Source organism: Myxine glutinosa, unplaced genomic scaffold (assembly GCF_964187855.1).
Source record: "Myxine glutinosa unplaced genomic scaffold, kmMyxGlut1.1 SCAFFOLD_2792, whole genome shotgun sequence".
Classification (NCBI taxonomy): Eukaryota; Metazoa; Chordata; class Myxini; order Myxiniformes; family Myxinidae; genus Myxine; species Myxine glutinosa.
The window spans coordinates 14419-39398 of NW_027618886.1; the positions used below are offsets into that span (position 1 = coordinate 14419).

Genomic DNA, 24980 nt, shown 5'->3' on the forward strand with positions numbered 1-24980 from the left:
GCGAACGGTCATGTCCCGACATTTTGTCTCTCTCTGCGGGCTTGGCTCCATAGCGAACGGTTGATTTATTGGTTCTCTTCCATTGGGACATTGGTGCCGTGCAGTCACATTTTATAGCGCTCTGGCGCTAGGTACATTGGAGGTTTTGACGATCGTGAGGAGGGGCGGTCGCGGCTCGTAGCTCTGGTGAGCTTGGCCCGTAGCTTCATGACGGCTGAGGGCCCTGCCGAGTGAACCGAAGAGCCGTCGGTGCGTCGTCTGGGTGCTGTCTGGAGCAGACGGCGAGTGGATGGGCATGGCCCGCTTGTTTCGTGCTCGGCGGCTGGAGGAGCGAACTGCGGGCCGACTGTGCGTGGAGGCCTGTGTTTTCCCGCGCAGAGGCGTGGGGCCTGTGACAATTCCCGACGTGGTTCAAGAGCCTCTCAGAGCCAAGTACACTACATTTTTTACTTTAATTCTTTTATACTAGGGCATTGCCCGTACTATATCTATATCTAAAATTATATCCCCCCCCCTCTATTTACATGAAATGGTTTGGTCCAAAGCGAACGGCTTGCGAGTACGGTGACAATCCCCCCCCTCTATTTACATGCAATGGTTTGGTCCAAAGCGAACGGCTTCCGGAGTTTGGTAAAGAAATCGCCATCGCGTGCACAAACGCGCAGGAAAGCGAATGAATCGCAAATTCGTTTTTATTAGTTTTAAAACATAGTTTAACGCCAACATAGTTTGCAAACGTGAAATAAATGAATACGCTCTCAAATGTGCCATCCGAGGCAGAGTGTGTCCGCCACGTTCGGCACACGCGATAGTTCGCTGCTCTCTGATTGGTTGAATCGTTTTTTGGACATAGCTCGGTAAGTAATTGTCCGATTAATATGAAACCTTGAAAAGGCACATCCTCGGGTCCCCAGCAATATACCTGGCAAGTTAAAAGTATATCGGACCCGTGGTTGTCGAGAAACAGCGGTCACAGACAAACGTACAAACAGAGATTAGTGGAATTATAGATAGATTTCCCCTTGTGTTGTATAGGAGTCTGTATGGGGGGGGCTCCATCAAGGAATATTAGGTTTAGCGTGCATTCTTTTGTTACCAGCATTTCTTTCAATAAAGCCGGTATTTTTGTATTTTAATTCCACGTCGGTTGAATTAATTATTGCAGGGTCGAAGACGTCCAGTGGAGTCCGTGAAGGTAAGAGCCTCATTACCCTTCGCTGCCTCATTCCCCCGCACGTATTAACCCTGTCATCATTGACTGAACACCTCGGAGTGTTGAGCTTGCTCGGCTAATCAGTTTCCAGGTGTGTTCACCCCGGGAACGCGATAATATTAAACACTTCCATTCTGAACCCTGTACGCACACCAACTATTTTTGGTGGTCTAAGCTCCTGCGGGCAATATTGAATTTGTCACCATGTGCTGATTAGTTATCCACGTGAACCAACTCGTGCCACGACATGCCCACCAGTCATTATGTCCTACTGCTCCTCCCCTCAGCGCAAGGCCAAGGAACGTCCTTTAAGTTATGGCTGCAAGAGAACACCTCAGTAATTTTGAAAGGGGTGACCATTGGGCCGCATTTGGTAGGAGCTTCGGTGACAAAGTCAGCTGAACTCGCTGATGTTTCACGAGCAACGGTGTCTGAGATGATGTCAGCATGGAACTCCCAAGGGAAAGACATCATCATCAAAGGGCAACAGTGGGCAGAAGCAGATACTCCAGCATCGTGATATCCATGCATTAATTTGACGTGCAAGGTAAAGCAGGAGAGCAACTGCAGCAATCAATTCACTGCAAATGTCAACCTGGGACATGAGCAGCCAGTTTCATCAAAAATGGTCCACCGAAAACTCCACAGAGCGGGATACCATAATCGGTATGCAGTGCACAAACCGCTCATCAAACCTGGCAATGCACGTTTGCGAGTCCAGTGGTGCAAAGAGCACAGGCAATGCACTCCCGAGCAGTAGAGAAATGTGATATGGTCAGATGAATCATCCTTCACCATGTTCTCGAAAAACGGACGAGTTCACATGTGGCGCCAACCTAAGGAACTCCACAACGCCAAATGCTTGGTTTCAACAGTCAAGGGTTCTGGTGGTTCTGTAATATTGTGGGGCACATTTTACTGGGATTGTTTGGGTGCAGTCATTCCCTGAGAAGGTAAGGTCCCCACCCCACCACCCCCCTCACGCAGAAATACAAACACACCAATGATGCAAATTACCTGCTTATAATCTTTATTGCCACTATTAAAGTGAATTACTTCCACAACAATCCCCACCAGCACCTATAGCTCAAAGCTAACTTTGGAAACAGTTTAATGAGCGTTATTGAAGTCCATCATACATATATATACACACATGTACATAATGTCTTACAGGGACGAGAAGGCTCAGCACAAGATTTACCAATCTCTCAAGATACGAGGCAAGGCCTTTGATTGTCAAACAAACTTGTTTTTTGATGGTGAATAATCATGTAAAATATTCCAATACTGTTCAAAGTCAACGTCACACCATCTCTTCAGTTGTAAAAAATGTTTCCAGTTGAGAATCTAAATGTGGCCCAATACTGACCAGGAGCTTCCTTGGGACATTTTGTGACCAGGACATTTTGTCAAAAACACTTTTCACCTCATGATAAATACACAGTGGGACGATTTTAGCAAGTTATTTGCCAACAGCAATACAATAAAAGAGGGTGACTAAAATAATGGGATATTACAATTAATTTATGCTTTCCATGAGGAAATAGTCTTTTTTTTTTTAAAGGAGAAGAGCACTTCTCTTAAAACAAATGCATTTCCTTGCACCGAATCAAATTCAGGAACCAACTGTGGTAGTTTTTGTACACAACACACATTATTTTTCACATACATTGCTGGTTATGCACTGGAGGTCAGGGTAGGACAAAGCCGAGAAACATTTACACTTATTATGTACATTTGAATCATTCTCGCTGTAATATTTTGTTTCGAGTGCACCAACAATTGGTCAATTGCACAATAAATAATATTCGTTTTACATGTCCCTACCACACAATGGTCCAATTTAATGATACACTGCAATATATACACACAAGGAAGAAATATGTCGGTAGCTCTGTGGGTCATGTACACTGAACAACCTTTGCCAAACCCCGCTGCGCCCTCCGCCAGGGATTTTGCTTCACTCCCCAAGCGATACATAACATCATACGCTGGAAATTGTATGCACAACATTCTCCCTTTCTATGATCCTTTGATTTGGACCAAATATTGGTCGATTGGAGCATAATTTCTTTCAAAACCCAAGTTTCCATTTTGAAAGCAGTTCAAACCTTCTGTGATCCTAACTGGCAGGAAGCAAGTGTAAAGCTCAGCAGCACAGAAGGAGGAAGATGGGCCTGGATCCATGGATCACGGCCATGATCGTTGGTTTTTCACGACTCGCTTTCAAAGACGACACCAGCTGTTCCTGCCTTAACTGGAAGAAAAATAAAAAAACGTGATCATGTCGATTTTCTATTCTGCAAAGCACCATCATAGCAGGTTGTATAAAATGCCTGATCAAATTGTTGGCAAAACGATCAAAGATGCGACCCACCAAAGATGGTGCCTTCCTCATTAGAGTCTCCCTCTTCCTCCCACGTGTTCACTGCACCTAAGAGGTGGCTGCACGACTCAGGTACACTTTTCACTGGGAAGGACAAACCATCACCCACACTACCATAGGGGGGTGTTTTTGAAGAAGAGAAGGGAAAATGGATGAGGTTGGGGAGTGGGGTGAGTGGTGGAAGGAAAACCTCATTTTAATGGTGTGCATGGCATTGTTGTTGATATCAGTAATAACAGACATGCGAGTAACAAATCAATCTACTCTGAACAACAACAACAAAAAACAGTTCGCTTTTACATCAAGTCTCTTTACACCCTTTTGCACTTACACTCGAAATTGAGACTTGATTACATTCCTAAAACGGAATTGTAAAGGATTCATTTTGAGGATTTTTGCAATATTTTGTAAGTCAGCCATTAATTCTACTTAATATGTTCGCACGTTAGAATCCTGGCCCAGCTATAAACTGTCAGCCTGCTGTATAAGGCTGGCAAGGGGTAAGCTCTAGAGTAAGCACACTCACTTTAGAGTTGCCTACTACGAGTTTGAATCTCGACGACCCAGCTATAAACTGTCTTCCTGGTGTTTCACAGTCAGGGTGAATGATCAATGGGTGTACCGTCCCTTGGATGGACGTTAAAGTGGCGTCCCATCTGCCAGCATTAGTTGGTGGATATTAAATATACCACACTGTTCTTCGTGAAGAGTAGGCGATTTATCACCGGCACCCTGAACAAAAATTCCTGCATCTAATCAACAGGAATTCGGTATAACAGCCACACTCCCAGAATAAAGTTGATGCAAACTTTTACTTCTGTGCTGCAGATAAAAGAAGAGGAATGTTAACCTATGAGTGTTGGCCAAAAAAAACCAAGATTTAATATTTTTGAAAAGAGGAATTAATTTGCAATAATTATGTACTTAATCAGATTCTTCTAACAGAAAACTGGAACAAGCACTCGGTAGAGTGCATACCTCCGCCAGGCTGAACAGTTTTGTTTTGTATCCAATGATAGGCCGGGATCTGGATTTGGACCTGAACCAAAATCTAATCGGCTTGTTCTTGTCACCTAACAAACTCATCAACCAAGCTTTGTTATAACTCGTCCACAACTTTTTGAAATATCATGCTACATATTGTTTTTGGCCCGATCAGTAAATGGTGAAAAATCACCATGAAAAAATAATTCTCGTATCCGATCCAGAACTTCACCAAAATCTAATCCATTCGTCCTTGTCACAACACCCAACCTGTCCACCAAGTTTCGTCCGAATCCGTCCTTAACTTTTTGAGACACCATGCTATATATCAGTTTTAGCCCAATTACTCAATGGTGAAGAATCATGTAAAAAAAATTCAGTATCCGAATCTGGATATTCACCCAAAGCTAATATATAATTAAACAGACAAAAATGAAAACATAACGTATGTTCTTATCCTTGCTTCATCCCAAGGGCACCATATGTACAAATAGTCGAAAAAAAATATCAATTTTATCAGCGCTGTATAATTCGCCTTACCAAAATACATATTATACTCTTTTTGATTTATAAAAGCTTAATTTACCTGATAAAGTAAACATTTTTGGTGGCATAATGACCGTTTTTGTTTGTCCACTAAGTTTGGGACGTTGGAGGTTCAATTCCAACCCTGACTGAGTAACACCAAAGACTTTAAAATGGTACGTGCTACGTCTTTGCTCGGCGTTCAGCATTTAAAGGATAGAGCACAGACAAACCCCATAGATTGGCATCCATAGGGAGGTGGAAATTTCTCCTGAATTACCCCACTGAGTGCGAAGAGAAAGGCAACATCATAAAGATAGCAGCGCTGATACCCAAAGTGCCCCGGGAGGTTACGGTACTTCCACCCAAGCTCAATGGCTTTGTCTTTTGGAAGTCTCGCTGACCAGATCCAGTGTTGTCTTATGAATTTGTCTGCATGATTTGTGTTGCAACTCTGCCATGAAAATAAATCCTGTAAAAAAAAGAATTAATACAAAAGCGGTATAAAAACAAGATTAAACGAGGACAATGCGAATGTGTCGCCAATATGCCTCCACATAGTCCCACAACGGGTGGAAGCCATCGTTCGCTGTCCTAAAAATAAACAAGTTTGATTTTAATCCATTCAGCTGTTTTCAAGTATCACATTTTCACCAGCCATGACAGGTTTCACATCGATCGGTGAAGCAGTTTCAGAGAAGGGAATTTTTAAAATATCGGCTTTCAAGCTAATATGGCTGCCATACCACATGACATATGACCTGAAAAAACTGTACACACTGCATATGTATGGGTAGGGGATCACGTTTGTGAAGTTTCGTGCTGATCGGATAAGGTTCGTTTTTCTATCCAAGGTGGCTGCCAAACCACATGACCGACGACATCATCATTTTCAAACGATATGCAGCAGTGCTGTTAGATGGTATTTGTAAAATTTCGCATCAATAGGGTAAGCGGTTTCAGAGATATAATTATTTAATATTTTCCTTCAATCCAATATGGCTGCCACACCATGTGACCAATGATGTTTTCATGATCATCTTTTAATCGCCATGCCTAGTCAATGACACACGTAAAGTTTCGAGTCAATCAATTTGGTGGTTTGGGAGAAGGTGTTTTTTAAAGGTTTTAGGTTAAATCCAATATGGCTGCCAAACCATGTGACCTATGATGCCATATATTTCATATTTCAATACAAATGGGTCAAAGATCATGTACATGCAATTTCAGATTTTTAGGATAAGGAATTCGATTAAAACACTTTTGGCTGATGTACCACTTCACCTATGATATCATTATCATGCTTTTGTTCCCCATTGGGAGTACTTGCCAATGTGCCAAGTTTCAAATTTTTCCATTCAGCGGTTTCCGAGAAATAATTTTTTTAATTATTTGTGTTTAATCCAAGATGGCTACCATACCACGTGACCTATGACATCACAATTAGCATAAAAAGCATGGGTGTCACTACTACCCTGAAAGTTTTGTTTCAATCAGACATATGGTTGCTGAAAAAACGAGGTTTAGCCCGTATGGACAGACAACTGGAAAACACAATGCCTCCGGCCACCTTCAGGGCGGAGGCATAAAAAGGATTATAATAAAGATAGGTATGTACTATGCAATATATGCATCATATTTCTGAACGGCACTTGGATAAGAGTACTTCAAAGATTAGATCGCAATTCATATTCATCGATGATATGGCAATAGCCGCATTATCATAACAACATAAAATGAAGTCACACGCAGTCACACACACACCTGGAAAATACAGGGAGGAACCAGACACGTGATGATGGTCCAAAGACCTGCCGCAGGTTGCTCCTAACACCCAGATCAAATCCAGAACGATCTGTTCCATACTCAAACACCGGAGCACGAAACGCTTCTGCAATGGAAGATAGAAAAGCTTTCCGACAACTTTTTGTTCTTCAACCCACAAAGTTTCCCTTATTGCTGAAATTGTCCAACAAGCAGGCAATTCTAGTCTAGCAGAAACAAATCTACTTTATTGAAACTCTGGAGTCATCTTATCAGCACGAAAATTCAAATAACACGACACTATAGTCAACCGATGACCCACCACTTCCAACCTACAAGCTATCTAGTTAGCAGCGTGGCTGACCGAGAGTAGAGACGTTTGTGGAAACAAGCCAGCAGTGGTAGCCAAACAAGAGACCAAGGCTAACAGCAAACATCGCCGCAACGAAAAACAGGAACAGGACATGGAATTTGGCTGGGGTGCTTGGAAGACCATCCTGAAAAAGAAGAAGTGGGTGTATAGCACAACGGCACAAGTTGTGGCCTAAGGCCCAAATACTCCTACTATACTTATTCCAGTTGGACTTATTCCAACTTTTGCTCACATGTTGGTTTAGGGATGTCAATTTCCCAGCATGCTTTGCTCAAAAAAGTCATCAAAAGCGTTCTGGAAGTGATCCATGTATGACGCTCTTGTTTCAAATGCAAACAGGGGCACGTCAGCATAATTAATCAAATGTTACATGGGTTACATACAAAGTTTACAACGACCATCCGGTTGCAATTTGTCATAAGTAAGATGGTGTAACAATCTTTTCAATAAAAAGGGAACAATGATGTGAGCAATACAAAAACGTCGTTTTGCTCTACAAACGTGTAGCATTGTGTTAAACACCAAGAGGGTCGAGTCTAAAAACAGTCTAAAAGAGTTTTGCTGTCACATGGCCATTAAGGAATGGCCATGTGACAGCAAAAAAAGGCACAGCTGGTAGTTAGTCCTTTCATAGGCAACTTCCAGCCAGTGCCTTTTCCTCAGTAGTGAGGATCCTGATGCCATTATAATGGAAGTCATGTTTCTTCTGGTTCTGAAACAAATGGGAAAATATTGTGCAGGGCGACTCTGCGGGGCGACTCTGCGGGGCGACTCTGCGGGGCGACTCTGCGGGGGGGACTCTGCGGGGGGACTCTGCGGGGGGACTCTCTCGATAAAGGTAGACAAAACCATAGCATTGGTTTTAGTAAATGAGACCCAAGTCTTATAACATCACATCACAAGTAGAGTACAGACCTCCCAGTAGCGGATGAAGTATTTCAGTACGGTGGCAGTGATGAAGATGCAGTAAAGAGTGGCGTAGCCAAGGAAAAGTAGGAAGAATTTGTAGTTGGAAAAGCCCACACAATTGTTAACCCTAAACATTCAGGTGTTTGGACAGGGAATAAGGGGCAGGAAGCAACAGTTTTCACAACATTACATGGGTTTGCCAACATATTGAACAGGCAGCAAGAAAAGCAAAAAACGAAATAAAAAGTAAAATCGAAGTTTTGACAAATGCAAGCAATATTTTACTAAAGCACAAAAACTGTTGTGCACTGTAAAGCTGCTGTTGCATTTGCTTTTACTGACCTCTAAACAAATATCCAATGAAACACAGGCAGCACTTTTCAATCCTCACTTCGCATTTGGCATCAAACATAATGAGCAAAGTATATTTAGCAATTCTTCACAATGCCATATTTTGGTTAGTAAGCACCTTATGTCACTGGATCCACAGAGTCAAGTTCCATTCCACCAATTTTGGATGAAGACTTTACCAGATGAAATTTGATCCTGAACACAATTGATGATGAATGATCTTCCTCCCATCACAAAGGCCAACGTGTGGCTCTCAATGCAATCCTTTCATATCCTCTCCCTGTCAAGGCTGGATTTCCCCAAGGCATTGTTCTGTGTCCCGTCCAATTCCTGTTCTTCATCAGTGATCTCTCTGACTCTTGGGAAAATCCTCTTTATCTCTTTGCTGATGACTCCACCATCTGCCGTGACATCCCTCATCCTTCAGACAAGTGGGCAGCAGCTTCTTCCTTCTTTCTCTTCAGACGTTGACAAAATCACAAACTGGTCAAACACTTGGAATATATCTTTCAATCCTCACAAATCTCACAATCTCTCCTCCGAAATGACCGTATGGCAAACCCTCCCATACACTTTCTTAACAATCTTTTTGAGGAAGTTCAGTCACTCAAACCCCTGGGTTTCACTATCAGCAATGATCTTTCTTGGGCAAACCACATCGAAGTTGACTTCCAAAGCCAGTCACTCACTGACTGGGCATCCTGCATCATACAAAGTCCTTCCTTGGCACACCTGAATGCCAACCCACCTACAAGGCCTTCAACAGCAGCTTGATGGAGTACTCCTTTCCCCTCTGAGCTGGCTCCACTGCCTCACATCTTGCTCAGCTTGACGCCATGGAAACCAAGGCATGCAAGGTCGTTGGAATCTCTCACGATGATGCTGAGTCTATGGGCCTATCACTTTGCTGTCAGTGGTATCTCTGTCTACTCCACCTAATTTCTGGTCTTGCACCTTCTGCTCTCTCCGTGCTTTGTCCCCTTGGGTTTCTGCAGGGCACACACAGTTCCCTCCACAACATCTCCCCCTTCTGGTGAAACTACCAAAATCCAGGATAACTGCTCACCTCCACTCATTCATTCTGGGTTCATCTCCACCCAGGAATTGGATCCCTACTCTTCCCTTATTTACCAGCTGATTGCTCTGAAACCTGATAAAGCCCTTCTACTCAATGGCCCGCAAAATCATTCAGGCTCCGACTTTTCAATTTTGGATGATGGAGCTCCCGGAAAGGGACCGGGGGGGGGGGTGGGGGGGTGGGGTTAGGGGAGAGGGGATTCCTCCAAATCAGCAGAGGTCTGAATTACAACCGCCAGATGTGACCGTCAGCCCACTCGGGGGGGGGGGGGGGGGGGGGGGCTATTTTTAAAGTAGTGAACTGTGCGGGCAAGGGGGTTAACAAGGGGAGATGCAGAAAATAGGGCAAAATGGAGAAGATTGTCATGGGGACCGCAAGGCTAACCCCCGCTCTAGCAGGGAAAATGGCCTTAAAATGCATGTTGTTGTTTTTTGTATTTGTTTTCATAAGGCGGAATTTCAAGTGCTACCAATTGGCTAGTATTACGAGTTGACAATCCTGGGAACCATAAGCGATCTCTGCTAAAGCAAATTTTATAAACTGCTTAACACAATTACAAGATGCTTTTTGAAATTATAACCATGACCACATTATTGGCAATATATAATGGGAGACTTTTTAGATTGCTGAAGGACGGAGCCAAAGACAATCTGTTGGTAATGGAACTAGAGGGCAGAGGGGGAGAATTTAGCAATTCTTCACAATGCCATCCTTTGGTTAGCAAGCAAGCACCTTATGCCAGGAAGCCAAGTTCCATTGTACCAATTTTGTATGAAAAGTTTACCAGTTGAAACTTGATCCTGAACACATTTGATGATGAAATACCTTCCTCCCAACATGAAGGCTTTATGTTGAAAAATCGTTAATCTTTTTAAAGCATTTATTTTGCTCTGTGGATCCGGGGCATTAGGTGCAAAAGTGGCATAAGGTGACTTGCTGTCACCAAGCAGATGAAAAGCGAAGCTACCGACTAGTTTTGCCCCTTTATTAGAGCTCGTCAGGGCAACACGCTTGGTGACAGAATTTAATCTCGGCATCTTTGCAGTTGCAAGAGGCCCTTCTTGGGCTACAGTCATGACGTCGTAGTGACGGATGGCGTTTGTCCAGGTCAGATAACTTAATTAAACATCTTCATATAATTCCATGTACAAAATAAGAAAAAGGCCATTTTGGCAAATATACCGAATATAAAACATAAAAAGATAGAAGCACTCCTTCCAGCCACACTGTGGTATATTTAGCAATCAATGGAGTGAAACGGGTATGTGTTATTCCTCCACAGTACGATCTCAATGTTCTAAAAAAAAAAAAAAAAACATACCATGGGCAGTGATGATCCATTTTCAAAACGCATCTGCAAACAATATAAAATTATTATAACCAAAACAGAGATGCAACATAATGCTTTTTGTGGCAGACATGTCTTTGAGGTTATCCAGAACAATGATTATTTTATCAAGCCATATGCAGTTATTTTGCCCTAATAACATTTTCGTATGGCATAGAGTGCAAATATACAAACCCTACAACGACCAAATAATGAAATTGAACCAATCTGCAAGTACGTGAGGTTAACTCTCACAAAACAAGTTCATTTTGGTAGTTGCATTTAGTCCTCGATGCCCATCCAGCCAGAAGCACAATATATTTGATTACCCTCGCCAGAGGAAAGGGTATTGCATTTGAGTCGGTTTGTTTGTTACTTGCGAAAATCGAAGATTTTTTCAAATATATTGGTTGGTCTTGTGCATTATTCTGTATATCACTCGCCTACAGGTCACAATTTTCAACCAATCTTCACGAAACTTCAACAAATAGTAGAGTTTGTCATAAGCAAGAAGCCTATGGTTTTTGGGGTCAAAAGGTCAATATGTCAACATAGGCCAAAGGTCACCAACTTTGTCATATTACTAAAATACTCAATTTTCATGTGATTGACTTGAAATATGAAGAAGGTTTGCATATCTGGTCAATGAATTCAACCACCAACTATTTTTGAGGTCAACATAGGCCATATTCCTAAAATCCTCTATTTTCATCAAATTAACTTGAAATTTGAAGAGGATTTGCTCATCATGTCGCTGAATTCAACCCCTAATTATTTTTGAGGTCATCATACGCCAACAACTTATTTTAGGGATTTTGCAAGTATCGTGGTATGCACAACACATTTCTTGTTTGTTTGTTTGTTTGTCTGTCTGTTTGTTTGTTTGTCCGCATGGAATAAATATGATTTTCTCTGCAAACGTTGGTCCGAATGACAGAAAATTTTCACCATAGGCACAACTCATCCTGTAGAATTTTAAAATCATTACGACGTTATTACGTCACGTGGTATGGTCATAGGTATGGTCGTATGGTCGTGTATATGGGTATGGTATGGTATGGGTATGGTCGTGGTATGGTATCGTGGTATGGTCACGTGGTATGGGCGCCATCTTGGAAAAAACAAAAAACTTTGCACCTCTATATCTCCGAAAGCGCTGCATAGAAAAAAATGAGACATGGCTCATTGTAAAGAACTCTCCATGGGGAATAAAATATGTTAATGATGATGTCATAATGGAGGAACCTATGACGTCATAATCCGACAAGTACAGAACTTCATCCGATCAAGATGAAATTTCTTGAGCGTCATCTAGGGATAAATTGGTGGAGAGAAAAAAAACGATGGCATCATCGGTCACGTGGTTCGGCCACCATATTTGTTTAAACACAAAAGCCTTAAAAACACTAAAAACACGTCCTGGCGAGGGTCTGCAATCTCTGATCGCTCTTTCTTGTTTCTATTCGGTTTGTGGGATTTGTGCAGGCCTATCTTTTCGGAGATAGCAAGTTGTTCTGAGATCTTTTTTTTCAATTTCTTTATTAAGACTCAACCACAAGGTGTCGACAAGACGAGGTGGGCCAGGCAGATGATCCCCTCCCTGAAGATCATTAGTGATCTAACCAACCTGGCAGCATAACTAAGAAGCAGAGTACTTGTCTTTGAGTTGTCTAGTTTGGGCACAATTATGGGTCGGACTACTTTTAAAAGAAAGATAGCAAGCAATCATTCGGAGGAGAGTTTAAGCCAGCTACCCGATCTACTGGGATTCGCTCATGAATGTTAAAAACCCCAGATTACCATAAAAATAAACAAAGAGTCGGCCATTGTGGGCCAGTACTCTGGCCAAATGATAAATTCGTGAAGTGATTTATGGGAAGGGAACTGCATCAGCAAAATAACCAAGCGCCCAGAAATGATGGAAACCCACTGCCGTGCGGTTACATGCACAGTAATGAATTGGCAAACCAGATGGGGTGATCGACAATCTAATAGCAGCAAGGATATTCTCATGAGAACAAAGCTTTTGAATGCTTTAGGGTTAAAACTGGCTTGGTGAGCTCATATAGCCTTCACCTGGGTTTGAACCAACAATCTCAAGGATGCCGAGTCCAACGTCCTCATCGATAGCTAACCAATGTACCCAATCCTCAGCTAAAGCAATCACTGGGAAAACAGCAGTTTCTCCAGTAGATGGTACATCAAACAAAGATACTTTACCATAGTATACCAGAATTACAGTGGTTACAATATAGAGTTGATCCCATTAGCAAAAAAAAAAAAAGTTTCGACCCCTGAAGGTTTGGTTGCCAAATTAAAACTGCGAATTTTCAATGACTAGAAGCATCAGTTAAAAATAAGGGGATTAGGAAACCGGAAATAAAATGGGGGGAGGGTGTGGGTGTGGGGAGGGGTCATATATTACAGAGGCAGGATTTTTAAAAAACCCACCGTTTAGAGGCCATTTTTTCCCCGCAAAGCGGGGGTTGGCCTTTTCGGGGACCGTGGTTGTTGTTGTTTTTTGGTCCCCTTTTTGAAGCAATGTTTTACGGCTGGATGCCCTTCCTGCCGCCAACCCTGTTTGTCGCCTTTTTACGATAAACAGGGAATTACCAGTGTACTGGTACTCAAATGTACCCAATGTACCCAATGTAAGGCAGGATGAAAGAAGATAATCTTCATTCAACAATTGAATCAATGAAAGATAATTTCCTTAGAATTACCAAAGACAGCAACCTTTAAGAATGTGCGCGTAAGTCTGTATTTTAATTCCATCTTGTAAAAACTTACATATCACAAACAGAGCAATGATGGCACCTGTCAGGTTTGATCAGTTGGCAACGCTCACAGTAACGGAGAGCTGCAGACATGAGACATGAAAAGGAAGACCTTTTTTCCTGCTCAACATGTGGTATAACACGCCAATCTTGGTTTACCACACCAGCACTTGCTACCTATGCTTGCAACTCAATTTTCCCAAATTATATTTACAAATACAGAAGTGCAAACCTTCTCCTTTTCACTTCAAAATATAATGTTTTTATTCCAATTCACACCCTTTCAACCCCTCACCACCAGACTCTGTGCGTGTAAATAAGGGCAATCCTTTTGCCGTTCGCTTCAGAATCTCCTTTTGCATCTCTATGGACCCATCAGCCTCCATAGCTTCCCCATCATATGGAGCCAAGCAGTACTGCAAGATGAGAGACGTATAGCCCATTAGTGTGGCTTGGTTATCAATAATGGATATGACGGTGCAATGGCAAAATAGCTGAAAGGCAGGACATGTGGCATACAAACAAAGCAAATATCAAAGTGAATACAAGCCATTGATGACAGTAGAAGCAAACATTAACAGTGTGTACCTTCTACTATGTTATCATATTGATCAATTTTGTTTGGATTCTCATCAAAGAGCTGCACTTTCTTCATTTCACCGCCCCTTACACCGCCCCCTCCTCGCCCACTCCCTCCCACCCCAGCAGAAAAAAAAACTCACCTCTTTTGAAGGCCTCCTGGGTGGAGTGAAAATTGTTTGACAAAAAGACCATATGAACATAGCAAAGAAGATGTGATATGCCAGAAGGTAGGCCACTGCAACATAAGATATAAAGCCGGTCAACCAAACACCTGTCTATAAAACAGACTAATCAGTGGTTGCATACTTGTGTTTTGCATATAAAATGCCAACAAATTCTAATAACTTTGAGAATGAAACATAAATTACACAATCCAGATAAACATAACAATCAAACAGCTAAAGAAGTTCACTCCTGGTTCCAGGTCTGAGTGTGTTAGACGTTGCTTCTTACCTGCCTTGAACCTCAAAGCTGAGTTTTCCGCATCTGTTCCGTCCTGTCTCTGTTATAATTTTTCCTGTGTTAATTGTTTTCATCCCATTTCTGTGTCTTAGCCATACCGTTTTGGGGTGTATTATCAAATTTGTGTCCTTGTGAGTGGCCGGCCTAACTCCAAAGGGCCTCAGTGGTGAGCATGCTCCATTGCTCCATGGACGGACAATGACCTCAGGTCACTTCCGCATCTGCCATTTTGAGTGCAGTTAAAAATTAATCAAGGGGAAAGCTAACGAGGCTATATTATTAATGAGCTAACGAGGAAAGCTATATTATTTTCATGATTTATTCAATCACTTGACGACGCATAGTGGCACACAACGTGCGTTGTCGGATTTGAAAACGTCCAAGTCGTAAAAATGGCCAACAACTGTGAAGCTGCGTTGTGTATTAACCGCAATCTAAAAGCGTGTGAAAACTTGTCCTTCTACAAATGCTTTCCAGAAAAATAACACCAGAAAGACAAAATAAGTGGTTAAATGCCGTGCAGCAAACCACAACTGGTGGTCACTGGAGTCCAGGCAAGCATGCAATGCTATTCAATAAACATTTTGTCACTGGTATGTAATGATACATTTTATAGTCTATAGACTCTATACAGTGTACACAAATTATTATAAATTCAAACTGCAATACAAATAAATAATGGAATGGGATACAATGATGCGGTTAGCTGCATGTGAAAGAACATTTCTCTAAGTTTCATTCACTTTTTTTTTTTGTTTGTTTCCTGGGCCCGGTTGCAAGAAACCCAGATAAGCACCATGTGTTTGTTGTTGGCATTTTAAAGGCCATTTTCCCTGCAAGAGCGGGGGTTAGCCTTGCGGTCCCCATGACAATGTTCTCCATCTTGCCCTATTTTCTGCATCTCCCCTTGTTAACCCCCTTGCCCGCATTTCTTCTTCCACCACCTTTAGCCAAGTCTTTCTCGGTCTTCCCCGTCCTCTACTTCCTTCCACATTCATTTCCATCACTCTTCTCAACCAGTCACTTTCATCCCTCCTCAACACATGACCAAACCATCTCAACCTGTTCCCCTTCACAGCATCTATCACAGGCTCGATTCCCATCATCTTTCACAATTCATCATTTGTCTTCCTCTCTCTCAACGATACTCCACACATCCATCGAACCATTCGCATTTCCACCCTTTCCAGCCTTCGTTGCTGCTCTACGTTCATTACCCATGTCTCACTCCCATAAATCATAACAAGCACCATCTTGTAGATAAATCACCTATCTGGCAGATAAAATTTATCCAATGGATAGGTTATGTTGCTCAAAGCCTGGATAACTTTATCCTCAGGATAAATGAGTGATTTTTCCGTTTAACTTTATCCAAGTCTCGTCTGTGTCCTGTTGCTATACACTCAGATAAGCACTATCCTTGTGGATAAATCACCTATCCAGCAGATAAATGTTAGCCACTGGACAGGTTCCATTGCTGAAAGCCCGGATAACTTTACCCGCTGGATAAATTGGTGATTTTTCCGTTCAACTTTATCCAAGTCTCATCTGTGTCCTGTTGCTATACACTCAGATAAGCACTATCCTTGTGGATAAGTCACCTATCCGGCAGATAAAATTTATCCAGTGACACACACATAAGTTTGTCCAATTCAAAATGGCAGATGATCCAGCTTTGTTCGACCTCTGTCCGGCGAACGTTGAAAGGAAATTCCACAAATGTGTTCATCCAATGTGTCATGTATGCATGTGCCAACGTTTTCAGTGTTCAAACGGGTCTCTTTCCATTTCCGGGAGTTATGTCAGAGTGCAGATGGCGTGTACATGAAACGGACCTGTATCCTGAGAGCTAATGACTGCACGACAATCAGTCTGTCGAGTCTGTCGAGTTACATGGCAATGGGTGAACAATTTCTCCTTCACTTCCGCCGCCGATCGATAGTCGTCTCCGACACTGTTGACGGCAGGTGTGATCGTCAAACACGTCTTCCTCTTCACATTCTTCATTAAGGTGTTGGAAAATTCACTCCTAATGAGCTTTATATGATCTTCTGCCACCCTACAAAGCATATCCTGTTCGGTTGGAGTAAAATATGCCTTCTTCTTTCTAGTATGACTGACTTCAGCCGCCATGATAGCTTCACAAGCAGACGAGACAGTGCAATGCATTGTGGGATGCCATCTACCAATCAAAAGTTTATCCACACCTTATTCAGCCCTTATCCGGCAGACAGCTCTCCTCCCCTTATCCAACTGTACTTTATCTCTCGGTTAGTTAACCATTGGATAATAATTTTTAACCACAGGCTAGCTCTTATCCAGTGGTTAAATTATCCGAGTTTCTAGCAACTGGGCACTGGTACATTCTGTGGCATGTGACGTCAGATTTTCTGAGAATGGCGTCCCCACAAGGTTTATAGAGATCAGCTAGATAGTGTAAGGTTAAATTGCATTTCATAGGACTGTTGATGTCCCAAAATTTTAGATAGAGTTTAATGCCACAGTCCGTCACCCTCCTTGACTGTGAGCCAGGTAAGGCTTTTACTTTGCAAAACAGCCCTTTCATATACTTTTCAGGCACATCATCGTTTCCTCCCCAAAGGGGGTAGGAAGGGGAGAGGGAGGAATGTGAGCTGGCCATCTCCACCTACTGCCAAGACCACCCGCCACCATCATCACCTGCAGTCAACCCTAACAACATCAATGTTGCCACAGCACCAGCCTACTGCCATTGCTACCACAATAAAGTGGATTTGCCTGCCCAAGACTTTATTTTGCAGTCCCATGGTTATGAACTGTGCATTATTCTCATGAAATATTGTTGCCATCTCCTCCATGGACTCCTGAACCTTTTATTACTGGTTGCTGTGTGATTTCAGATGTGAATGCTCATCCCCGCACCCCTTTTGGTTGTTTATTTTAAAATTCCGGTTAGAACTGTTAAGTATTGCCCTGTCCCTTTCTAGTACATTGAAGCAAGCTTCAGAACGAGTCTACAAAGAGAAGGGGGAGTGAGGGTTAAAATGGCTTAAGGCGCAAGGTGATTAATTAGTCAACTCATAATGAATGTGGGAATAATTCAGCCTGTAATAAGTCGGTCGAGTTAAAGTGGGCTGGTAGGTGAGTGAGCAAGTCATCGGTTGTGCTACGACAGTCCAGGTTTCGCAGTACGAGTCACCAAACGAGCTCGCCTAGAGTCCCAATCCGACTTGCCACAAGCCACTCCATCCGCCGATACCTCATAAGAGGAAGGGTCATCTTCCTCCGTTTACCATCTTCTGTTCTCTCTCCTCTCACGTAATGTGTCTCTGTGTGGGTTTGTTATGCGAGAGGATTAGTTAAGAAGGCATTGAGTCCATAATCGTCCATCTAAGCGGTGTTGTTGGATTTCTTCTCTGCCATCACACTCAGTATTCCGTATCGTATTTGCGTTAGTGTTCCCTCTCCACTTTAAAATGGAAACCACTATTTTTCCTTCAATCCCTATTGTTTTTTGAGAAGGGACTGTATCTCCAGTATCAATAAATTATTGTCTGGAAATATAAGCACGGAAGATCTTTAGCGCAAATACAACAACACAACAGGCATTTTAAGGCCATTTTCCCTGCTAGAGCGGGGGTCAGCCTTGCGGTCCCCATGACAAAGTTCTCCATTTTGCCCTATTTTCTGCATCTCCCCTTGTTAACCCGATTGCCCGCATTTCTTCTTCGACCATCTTTAGCCAAGTCTTTCTCAATCTTCCCCATCCTCTACTTCCTTCTACATTAATTTCCATCACTCTTCTCAACCAGGCACTTTCATCCTTCAACACATGACCAAACCATCTCAACCTGTTTCTCTTCACAGCATCCATCACAGGCTCTATTCCCATCATCTTTCGCAATTCATCATTTGTCTTCCTCTCTCTCAATGATACTCAACACATCCACCGAACCATTCGCATTTCCACCCTTTCCAGCCTTCGTTGCTGCTCTACGTTCATTACCCATGTCTCGCTCCCATAAATCATAACACTTCTCACACATGCAGCATACACCTTTCCCTTCAGCTTCAACGACACTCCCCTCCTCGTCAGCACGCCACTCAGTTCCCGAAACTTCCTCCATGCACATCTCACTCTAGCAACCGTTGCCGAGTCTGATCCACCTTCTCCATTCAGCATGTCTCCTAGGTAACAAAATGTTTTCACACCTTCCACCTTCATGCCATCTCCAAGATCCAACTCAACATTTCCTCCATCTGCAGCTCCCTCTGTGCACACCTTACACTTGAATGTAGCTGCCACACTGGTTAATGACCCTCTCAAACCACTACATTTTTGATGAACCCACTCAGCACACATTGTACATTGAATGGAATTCACTCTGACACCCTTCCTGCACACAGAACACGGCCACTTCCCAGTTCTTTCCACCTCACCACATGCTTTACCACTTGCCATCACCTTCGTCTTTCCGATATTCACCTTCAGACCTTTTGTCTCCATACATTCCTTCCACTTGTTCATCTTCTCCTTCAGTCCATCCATACTTTCTGCAATCAACACCAGATCATCTGCATACAACAACTCCCACGGTAAACCCTCCTTTACGTTCCAAGCCAGCATCTCCATCACAGCTACAAATAGTAGTGGACTTAGTACCGACCCCTGATGCACTCCCACCTTCACCTCAAACTCACCACTGTTCCCATCCTTCGTCCTTACGCAAATGAAGTTAATTAAATGAAGTTAATTCGCAAATGAAGTTAATAGTCATAAATATCCCATGCAGGTGGCCTCGCACCAGCACGCAATCTCTTTTCACACTCGGACACTCTGTTGAGTTCACCTCCAGCGAGACCTGTTCTGAGTCCATAGAGCAAGCCCGGTTCCCCATTCCCAGCAAACAACACACACCAACACACACAATTGTTGTCGGACTGTTCCAACATTAATTGCAAGTACCCTTTTGGCATGAGGGATGTGCAGAACACCTGATTGCAATTTTCCACGTACCATTATTAACTCATGCGATACAGTAATCGTTCTACACTTTCAACTCATGCACCCTCGGGTTCTTATGTTACAAAGCTATTTAACATGAATAGTTGGACTGCTTATGACCTCAGAAGGCATTACCAAGCCACTGGATCAACAAGAGATGTGCCACAAAGCAAACATCCTAGGATAAGGACTCATGCTCCGAGCAGATACATTCGCACGATCAATCTATGCAATCAGTTTTGAAACTGCCCAGAGTACTGCAAACACATTTCTTCGACCTCAATGGATAATTGTCAACATCATCTTGAGGAGTCTCCATGATGCAGGGATCCATTTTCGTTGTCCTGTTCAGCATCCAAGACTTGCATCGTGACACATCCAATCACGTTTGCAGTGGTCAAATCAGCACATCCGATAGGTACAATGGGTTATGCTCAGTGACTAACGCAGGTTTCTCCTTGAAAGGCACAATGGCCATGCATGGGTCTACAGAAGAGGAAATGAGAGATATGCCCCAGTCTGTCCAGGAAACCAAAAATTTTGGATGTGAAGTGTTGTGGTGTGAGGTGGTGTTGCTGAAATCTTTCGCACAAACTTGATCCATATCCATGGAAATCTAATGGCCGATTGATACATTGGTGAGATCTTAGAGCAGCAAGTGTTGCCTACCCTTCAACAACTTTGTCCAGGAATCATATGTGCATGAAAATGCCCTGCTGAAACAAAGAGCAATTCGATGAAGGAACGCTTTTGCCAGTGTCAAAGTTAATGTCATGACACCCTGGCCTGCCATCTGACCAGATTTAAATCCAATTGAACATCTCTGGGTATCATCGATTGTCACACTCAAACTTTGCCATGAGTCACAGACAATCGATGAGCTGGAATAAGAGCTGGACCAGGGTGGGGATGGGGTGGGGGGGGGTGGGAAGCGAGGCTGGAGTTGGGAAATAAATAAATAAATATATAAATAGATGAACTTTGTTGTTGTTCTTTACAATCACTTTTTAAAATTCTAGTATCTGATCCAGAACCGGATCTTCAACAAAATCGAATCAATTCGTCCTCGTCACACACCCAACCTGCCCACCAAGCTTCTCTGAATTCATACTTGACTTTTCAAGATATCGTGCTATATATCATTTTTGGCCCATCTCTCAATGTGAAGAATAAATTAAGAAATTATTCTATCTTCGCCAAAATCAAATCAGTTCATCCCTGTCAAACATCCAAACCGAACACCAAGTTTCGTCCAAATCCATCCAAACTTTTTGAGATATCTTGCTTACAGAGAAACAGACAGACAAACAGGTGAAAACAACCTCTGTTCACCTTCGGTGGCTGAGGTAATAATATAAAACAACAAGAGTTCAACATGAGGCAAAAGGTCTGAAGGTGAATATCGGAAAGACGAAGGTGATGGCAAGCGGTAAAGCATGTGGTGAGGTGGAAAGAACTGGGAAGTGGCCATGTGCTGTGTGCAGGAAAGGTGTCGGAGTGAACTCCATTCAATGTACAATGTGCGCTGAGTGGGTTCATCAAAAATGTAGTGGTCTGAGAGGGTCATTAACCAGTGTGGCAGATACATTCAAATGTAAGGTGTGCACAGAGGGAGCTGCAGATGGAGGAAATGTTGAGTTGGATCTTGGAGATGGCATGAAGGTGGAAGGTGTGAAAACATTTTGCTACCTAGGAGACATGCTGAATGGAGAAGGTGGATCAGACTCGGCAACGGTTGCTAGAGTGAGATGTGCATGGAAGAAGTTTCGGGAACTGAGTGGCGTGCTGACGAGGAGGGGAGTGTCGTTGAAGCTGAAGGGAAAGGTGTATGCTGCATGTGTGAGAAGTGTTATGATTTATGGGAGCGAGACATGGGTAATGAACGTAGAGCAGCAACGAAGGCTGGAAAGGGTGGACATGCGAATGGTTCGGTGGATGTGTTGAGTATCGTTGAGAGAGAGGAAGACAAATGATGAATTGCGAAAGATGATGGGAATAGAGCCTGTGATTGATGCTGTGAAGAGGAACAGGTTGAGATGGTTTGGTCATGTGTTGAGGAAGGATGAAAGTGACTGGATGAGAAGAGTGATGGAAATTAATGTAGAAGGAAGTAGAGGACGGGGAAGACCGAGAAAGACTTGGCTAAAGATGGTGGAAGAAGAAATGTGGGCAAGGGGGTTAACAAGGAGAGATGCAGAAAATAGGGCAAAATAGAGAAGATTGTCATGGGGATCGCAAGGCTAACCCCCGCTCTAGCAGGGAAAATGGCCTTAAAATGCCTGTTGTTGTTGTTGTTGTTGTTGTTGTATGAGTTTGCTTACAAGGAACTTCATTGTAAGAGGCCATTTTGCCCATAAAGCCTTACAATGGTTGCCAACCTATGGTTGTTTGACCGTGCTCTATCCTTTTTAAATGATGAGCATCAAGCATGTAAGTATCATGAACCATTTCAGTTTTAAAGTCTTTGGTAAGACTCAGTCGAGGTTCGAACTGCCGACCAAGAAGATTCGAAGCACTCACCATTATACCGCCGAGTCTGGTAAATTTGTTCATATAATTTCTTACCTTTTTAACCAATTACAGTAGTAGACTAACCATTTTACAAACACTTTTTCTCTAATATGACAGACTCATATGAAGTACTTTCTAGAATGGCACCAAGTAGAGCGCATACCTCCGCCAGGCTGAACAGTTTATGGTTTCTATCCCACTTATAGGCCGGATCTGGATTCGGACCTGAACCAAAATCTAATCGGCTTGTTCTTGTCACCTAACCAACTCATTCACCTCGTTTGTTCAGAACTCGTCCACAACTTTTTGAAATAACGTGCTATGTATAGTTGTTGGCTCCACCTTTCAATGGTGAAGAATCACTTTTAAAATTATCGGATTGGGATCATCACCAAAATCGAATCAATTTGTCCTTGTCACACACCCAACCAGTCCACTAAGTTTCATCCGAATTCGTCCACAACGTTGAGATGTCCCCTTCATAATCAGACAAACAGACAGGGTTGAAAACACAACTTCCTCCCACCTTCCGTGGCGGCGGTAAAACTATAAAACTATAAATAAAAAACACACACACACACACACACACACACACACACACACACACACACACACACACACACACACACACACACACACACACACACACACACACACACACACACACACACACAATTGAGTTTCAGAATACATTTGAACACAGTGAATAGGAGTGTAGGCAGAACCACAAAAACATAAGTTTGTGGAAAGACGGAACAAAGTTTACTGTGAAATAAATTCAATATTTTGACAGATGCCCCAATGCCCCCAACTTTGCAAGAAAACTTTGACATACAGTGAGGATATTTTGACCATCACACCAGTATTATGTGCACATTCTATTTACTTGATAGATTTGGTAACTTTTCTTGGAAAGTAATGATTGCATGGACAAGCAGTCTGAAAAACGGTTGTATTAATTAATTAGATGAGAGGTAATGGAACAATGGGTTTTTTCGTTGCTTGCAAGAAAAACTAGAGGTTCCAGGGAACCTGAACTCAACTGGTCTTTATCAATATGGTTAGAATATGCATAATAGAACCACAAACTATATAGTTTATATGTGCTAAAAATATATGACAAAAATTGATTTTTCAATATGGCCGCCCTGTCGCGCCCATTTTTGGGCGTGCAACGCCCAAATGCAATCCCAAACTAGTTTATGTCTTAAAGATGCTGCATAACAAGTTTCATCAAATTCAATCAATATTTGTGACTTTTAGAGCGTAGACGTCGAATTGTTTACAGACGACAGACAGACAGACAGAAAGACAGACAACAGATGGACGGACGACGGACACTGGGTGTCGACAAAAACTCAGCTGGACATAGTCCAGTTGAGTTAAAAACTAAACTTGTACTGCTCCATGTAAGCCCCAAGGCAACGTTGAAAACTACTTGCAACAACGACCTCTGCAGGGAAATACAAGTATATACTGCATTCAAGTAATACCAAGTTTAGCATTTCTCCGAATTCATATTCTATATTTGCTATTGTTTTTAACGTCTCTTGTATGTTAAGGATCTACATAAAGTACTAGCAGAGCCAATCGCTCAATACCATCCTGTTTTTTATTTTTTTCCCAAATCTATTGTGCTGTCCTTGTTAATATAAATTCCAGGGTCTCTTCTAGAGAATTCATAAACTCTTCTTTTGCATCAGATACCCAGGACTTTTGCAGAACTTGATGGCAAATTTGAAGGATACATTGAAATTTCAAGACACAAGATGCAGTTGCTTAAAATTTTAATGAATAAACCAAATTTAATTTTCTACAATTGAGTAAAAGTTCAATTACCAATTTCACACTGAGTCCATCTTAAGTTCACTAGAGCTTGTTTTTTGTGACTGGATAACCTAATCCATATATAGTGTATGGAAACAGAAAAGATAAGTAAGTGGAGAATGCATTGAAAAGTTTGTTTTGGAGAGAAAGAAACGTGGAAAGACAAGCTCGAGTGAGGATGATATGACGGAATCAATTGTAGGTCCTTAGGAACCTTTTATCAGAACTGGCAGCACAAGATAACATTTACAGAAATAGCAGACATGAGATAAATAATGACTGCATACTTACTTAAATAAAAGCCTTAAATAAAAATTAAATAAAATTAAATAAAATTAAATAAAAATTAAAAAAAATTAATTAATAAAAATTAATTAAAAATTAAATTAAATAAAATTAAATAAAAAATTAAATAAAATTAAATAAATTAAATAAAATTAAATAAAAATTAAATAAAATAAAATTAAATAAATTAAATTAAATAAAAAAATTAAATAAATAAAAATAAAAATTAATTAAAAATTAAATAAAAGCCTTAAATAAAAGCCTTAAATAAAACCCTTCCCCTTAAAATAAAATTAAAATCAGCTACAATGCTAAATTTCACCTTTCTCTTCTGTATTCCTCACGGTCACTGAAAAAGAAGAAAAAAAAACATACATCACATGCTGAGTAACATTGTTGCAACCAATGTATTCATCAAAATCATTTTCCAGTTATCTTCCACTTGCTCAACAAAAGGGACATTAAATATGACAATAATCAGACCTGACAGATGCAGCAGTAAATTAATTTATAATGCTGTTAATGAGAAGATGGAAATCAAAAGCAATGGACGATATCTGAATTGACAAACATTGTGCATGAAAACATTGAACGAGAACTGCACTTGTGGAGCGCATACTGAGCAGTTTATGTTTTGTATCC

At 41.9% G+C, this 24980-nt stretch overlaps 1 protein-coding gene across 2 annotated transcripts; it reads right to left on the minus strand.

Moving 5' to 3' along the window:
• Positions 1 to 2226: 2226 nt before the first annotated feature.
• On the minus strand, positions 2227 to 24682 carry LOC137426985 (palmitoyltransferase ZDHHC2). Of its 2 annotated transcripts, XM_078769493.1 has the most exons (10): positions 24661 to 24682; positions 14410 to 14504; positions 13983 to 14103; positions 13701 to 13770; positions 10905 to 10937; positions 8161 to 8281; positions 7237 to 7369; positions 6873 to 6999; positions 3591 to 3709; positions 2227 to 3470 (listed from the first exon to the last, which is right to left on the minus strand). In XM_078769493.1, exons 2-10 carry the CDS (start codon positions 14467 to 14469, stop codon positions 3427 to 3429), a joined length of 828 nt encoding a protein of 275 aa, XP_078625619.1. In that variant the 5' UTR covers positions 14470 to 14504; positions 24661 to 24682; the 3' UTR covers positions 2227 to 3426. The 2 variants fall into 2 exon arrangements, with proteins under 2 accessions (XP_078625619.1, XP_078625620.1); XM_078769494.1 differs by lacking the exon at positions 24661 to 24682 and having other exon boundaries at positions 14410 to 14564.
• Between the last annotated feature and the right edge of the window lie 298 nt (positions 24683 to 24980).

What these genes read in the sequence shown, in the direction of transcription:
- LOC137426985 (XM_078769493.1), bottom strand. Translation starts at nt 14,469, where the DNA reads ATGTTCATATGGTCTTTTTGTCAAACAATTTTCACTCCACCCAGGAGG. An exon ending in ATGGATCATCACTGCCCATG is followed by an intron (nt 8,282 to 10,904) that starts GTATGTTTTTTT and finishes CTGAATGTTTAG; the next exon opens with GGTTAACAATTGTGTGGGCT. An exon ending in CACAAACGTCTCTACTCTCG is followed by an intron (nt 7,000 to 7,236) that starts GTCAGCCACGCT and finishes CTTCCATTGCAG; the next exon opens with AAGCGTTTCGTGCTCCGGTG.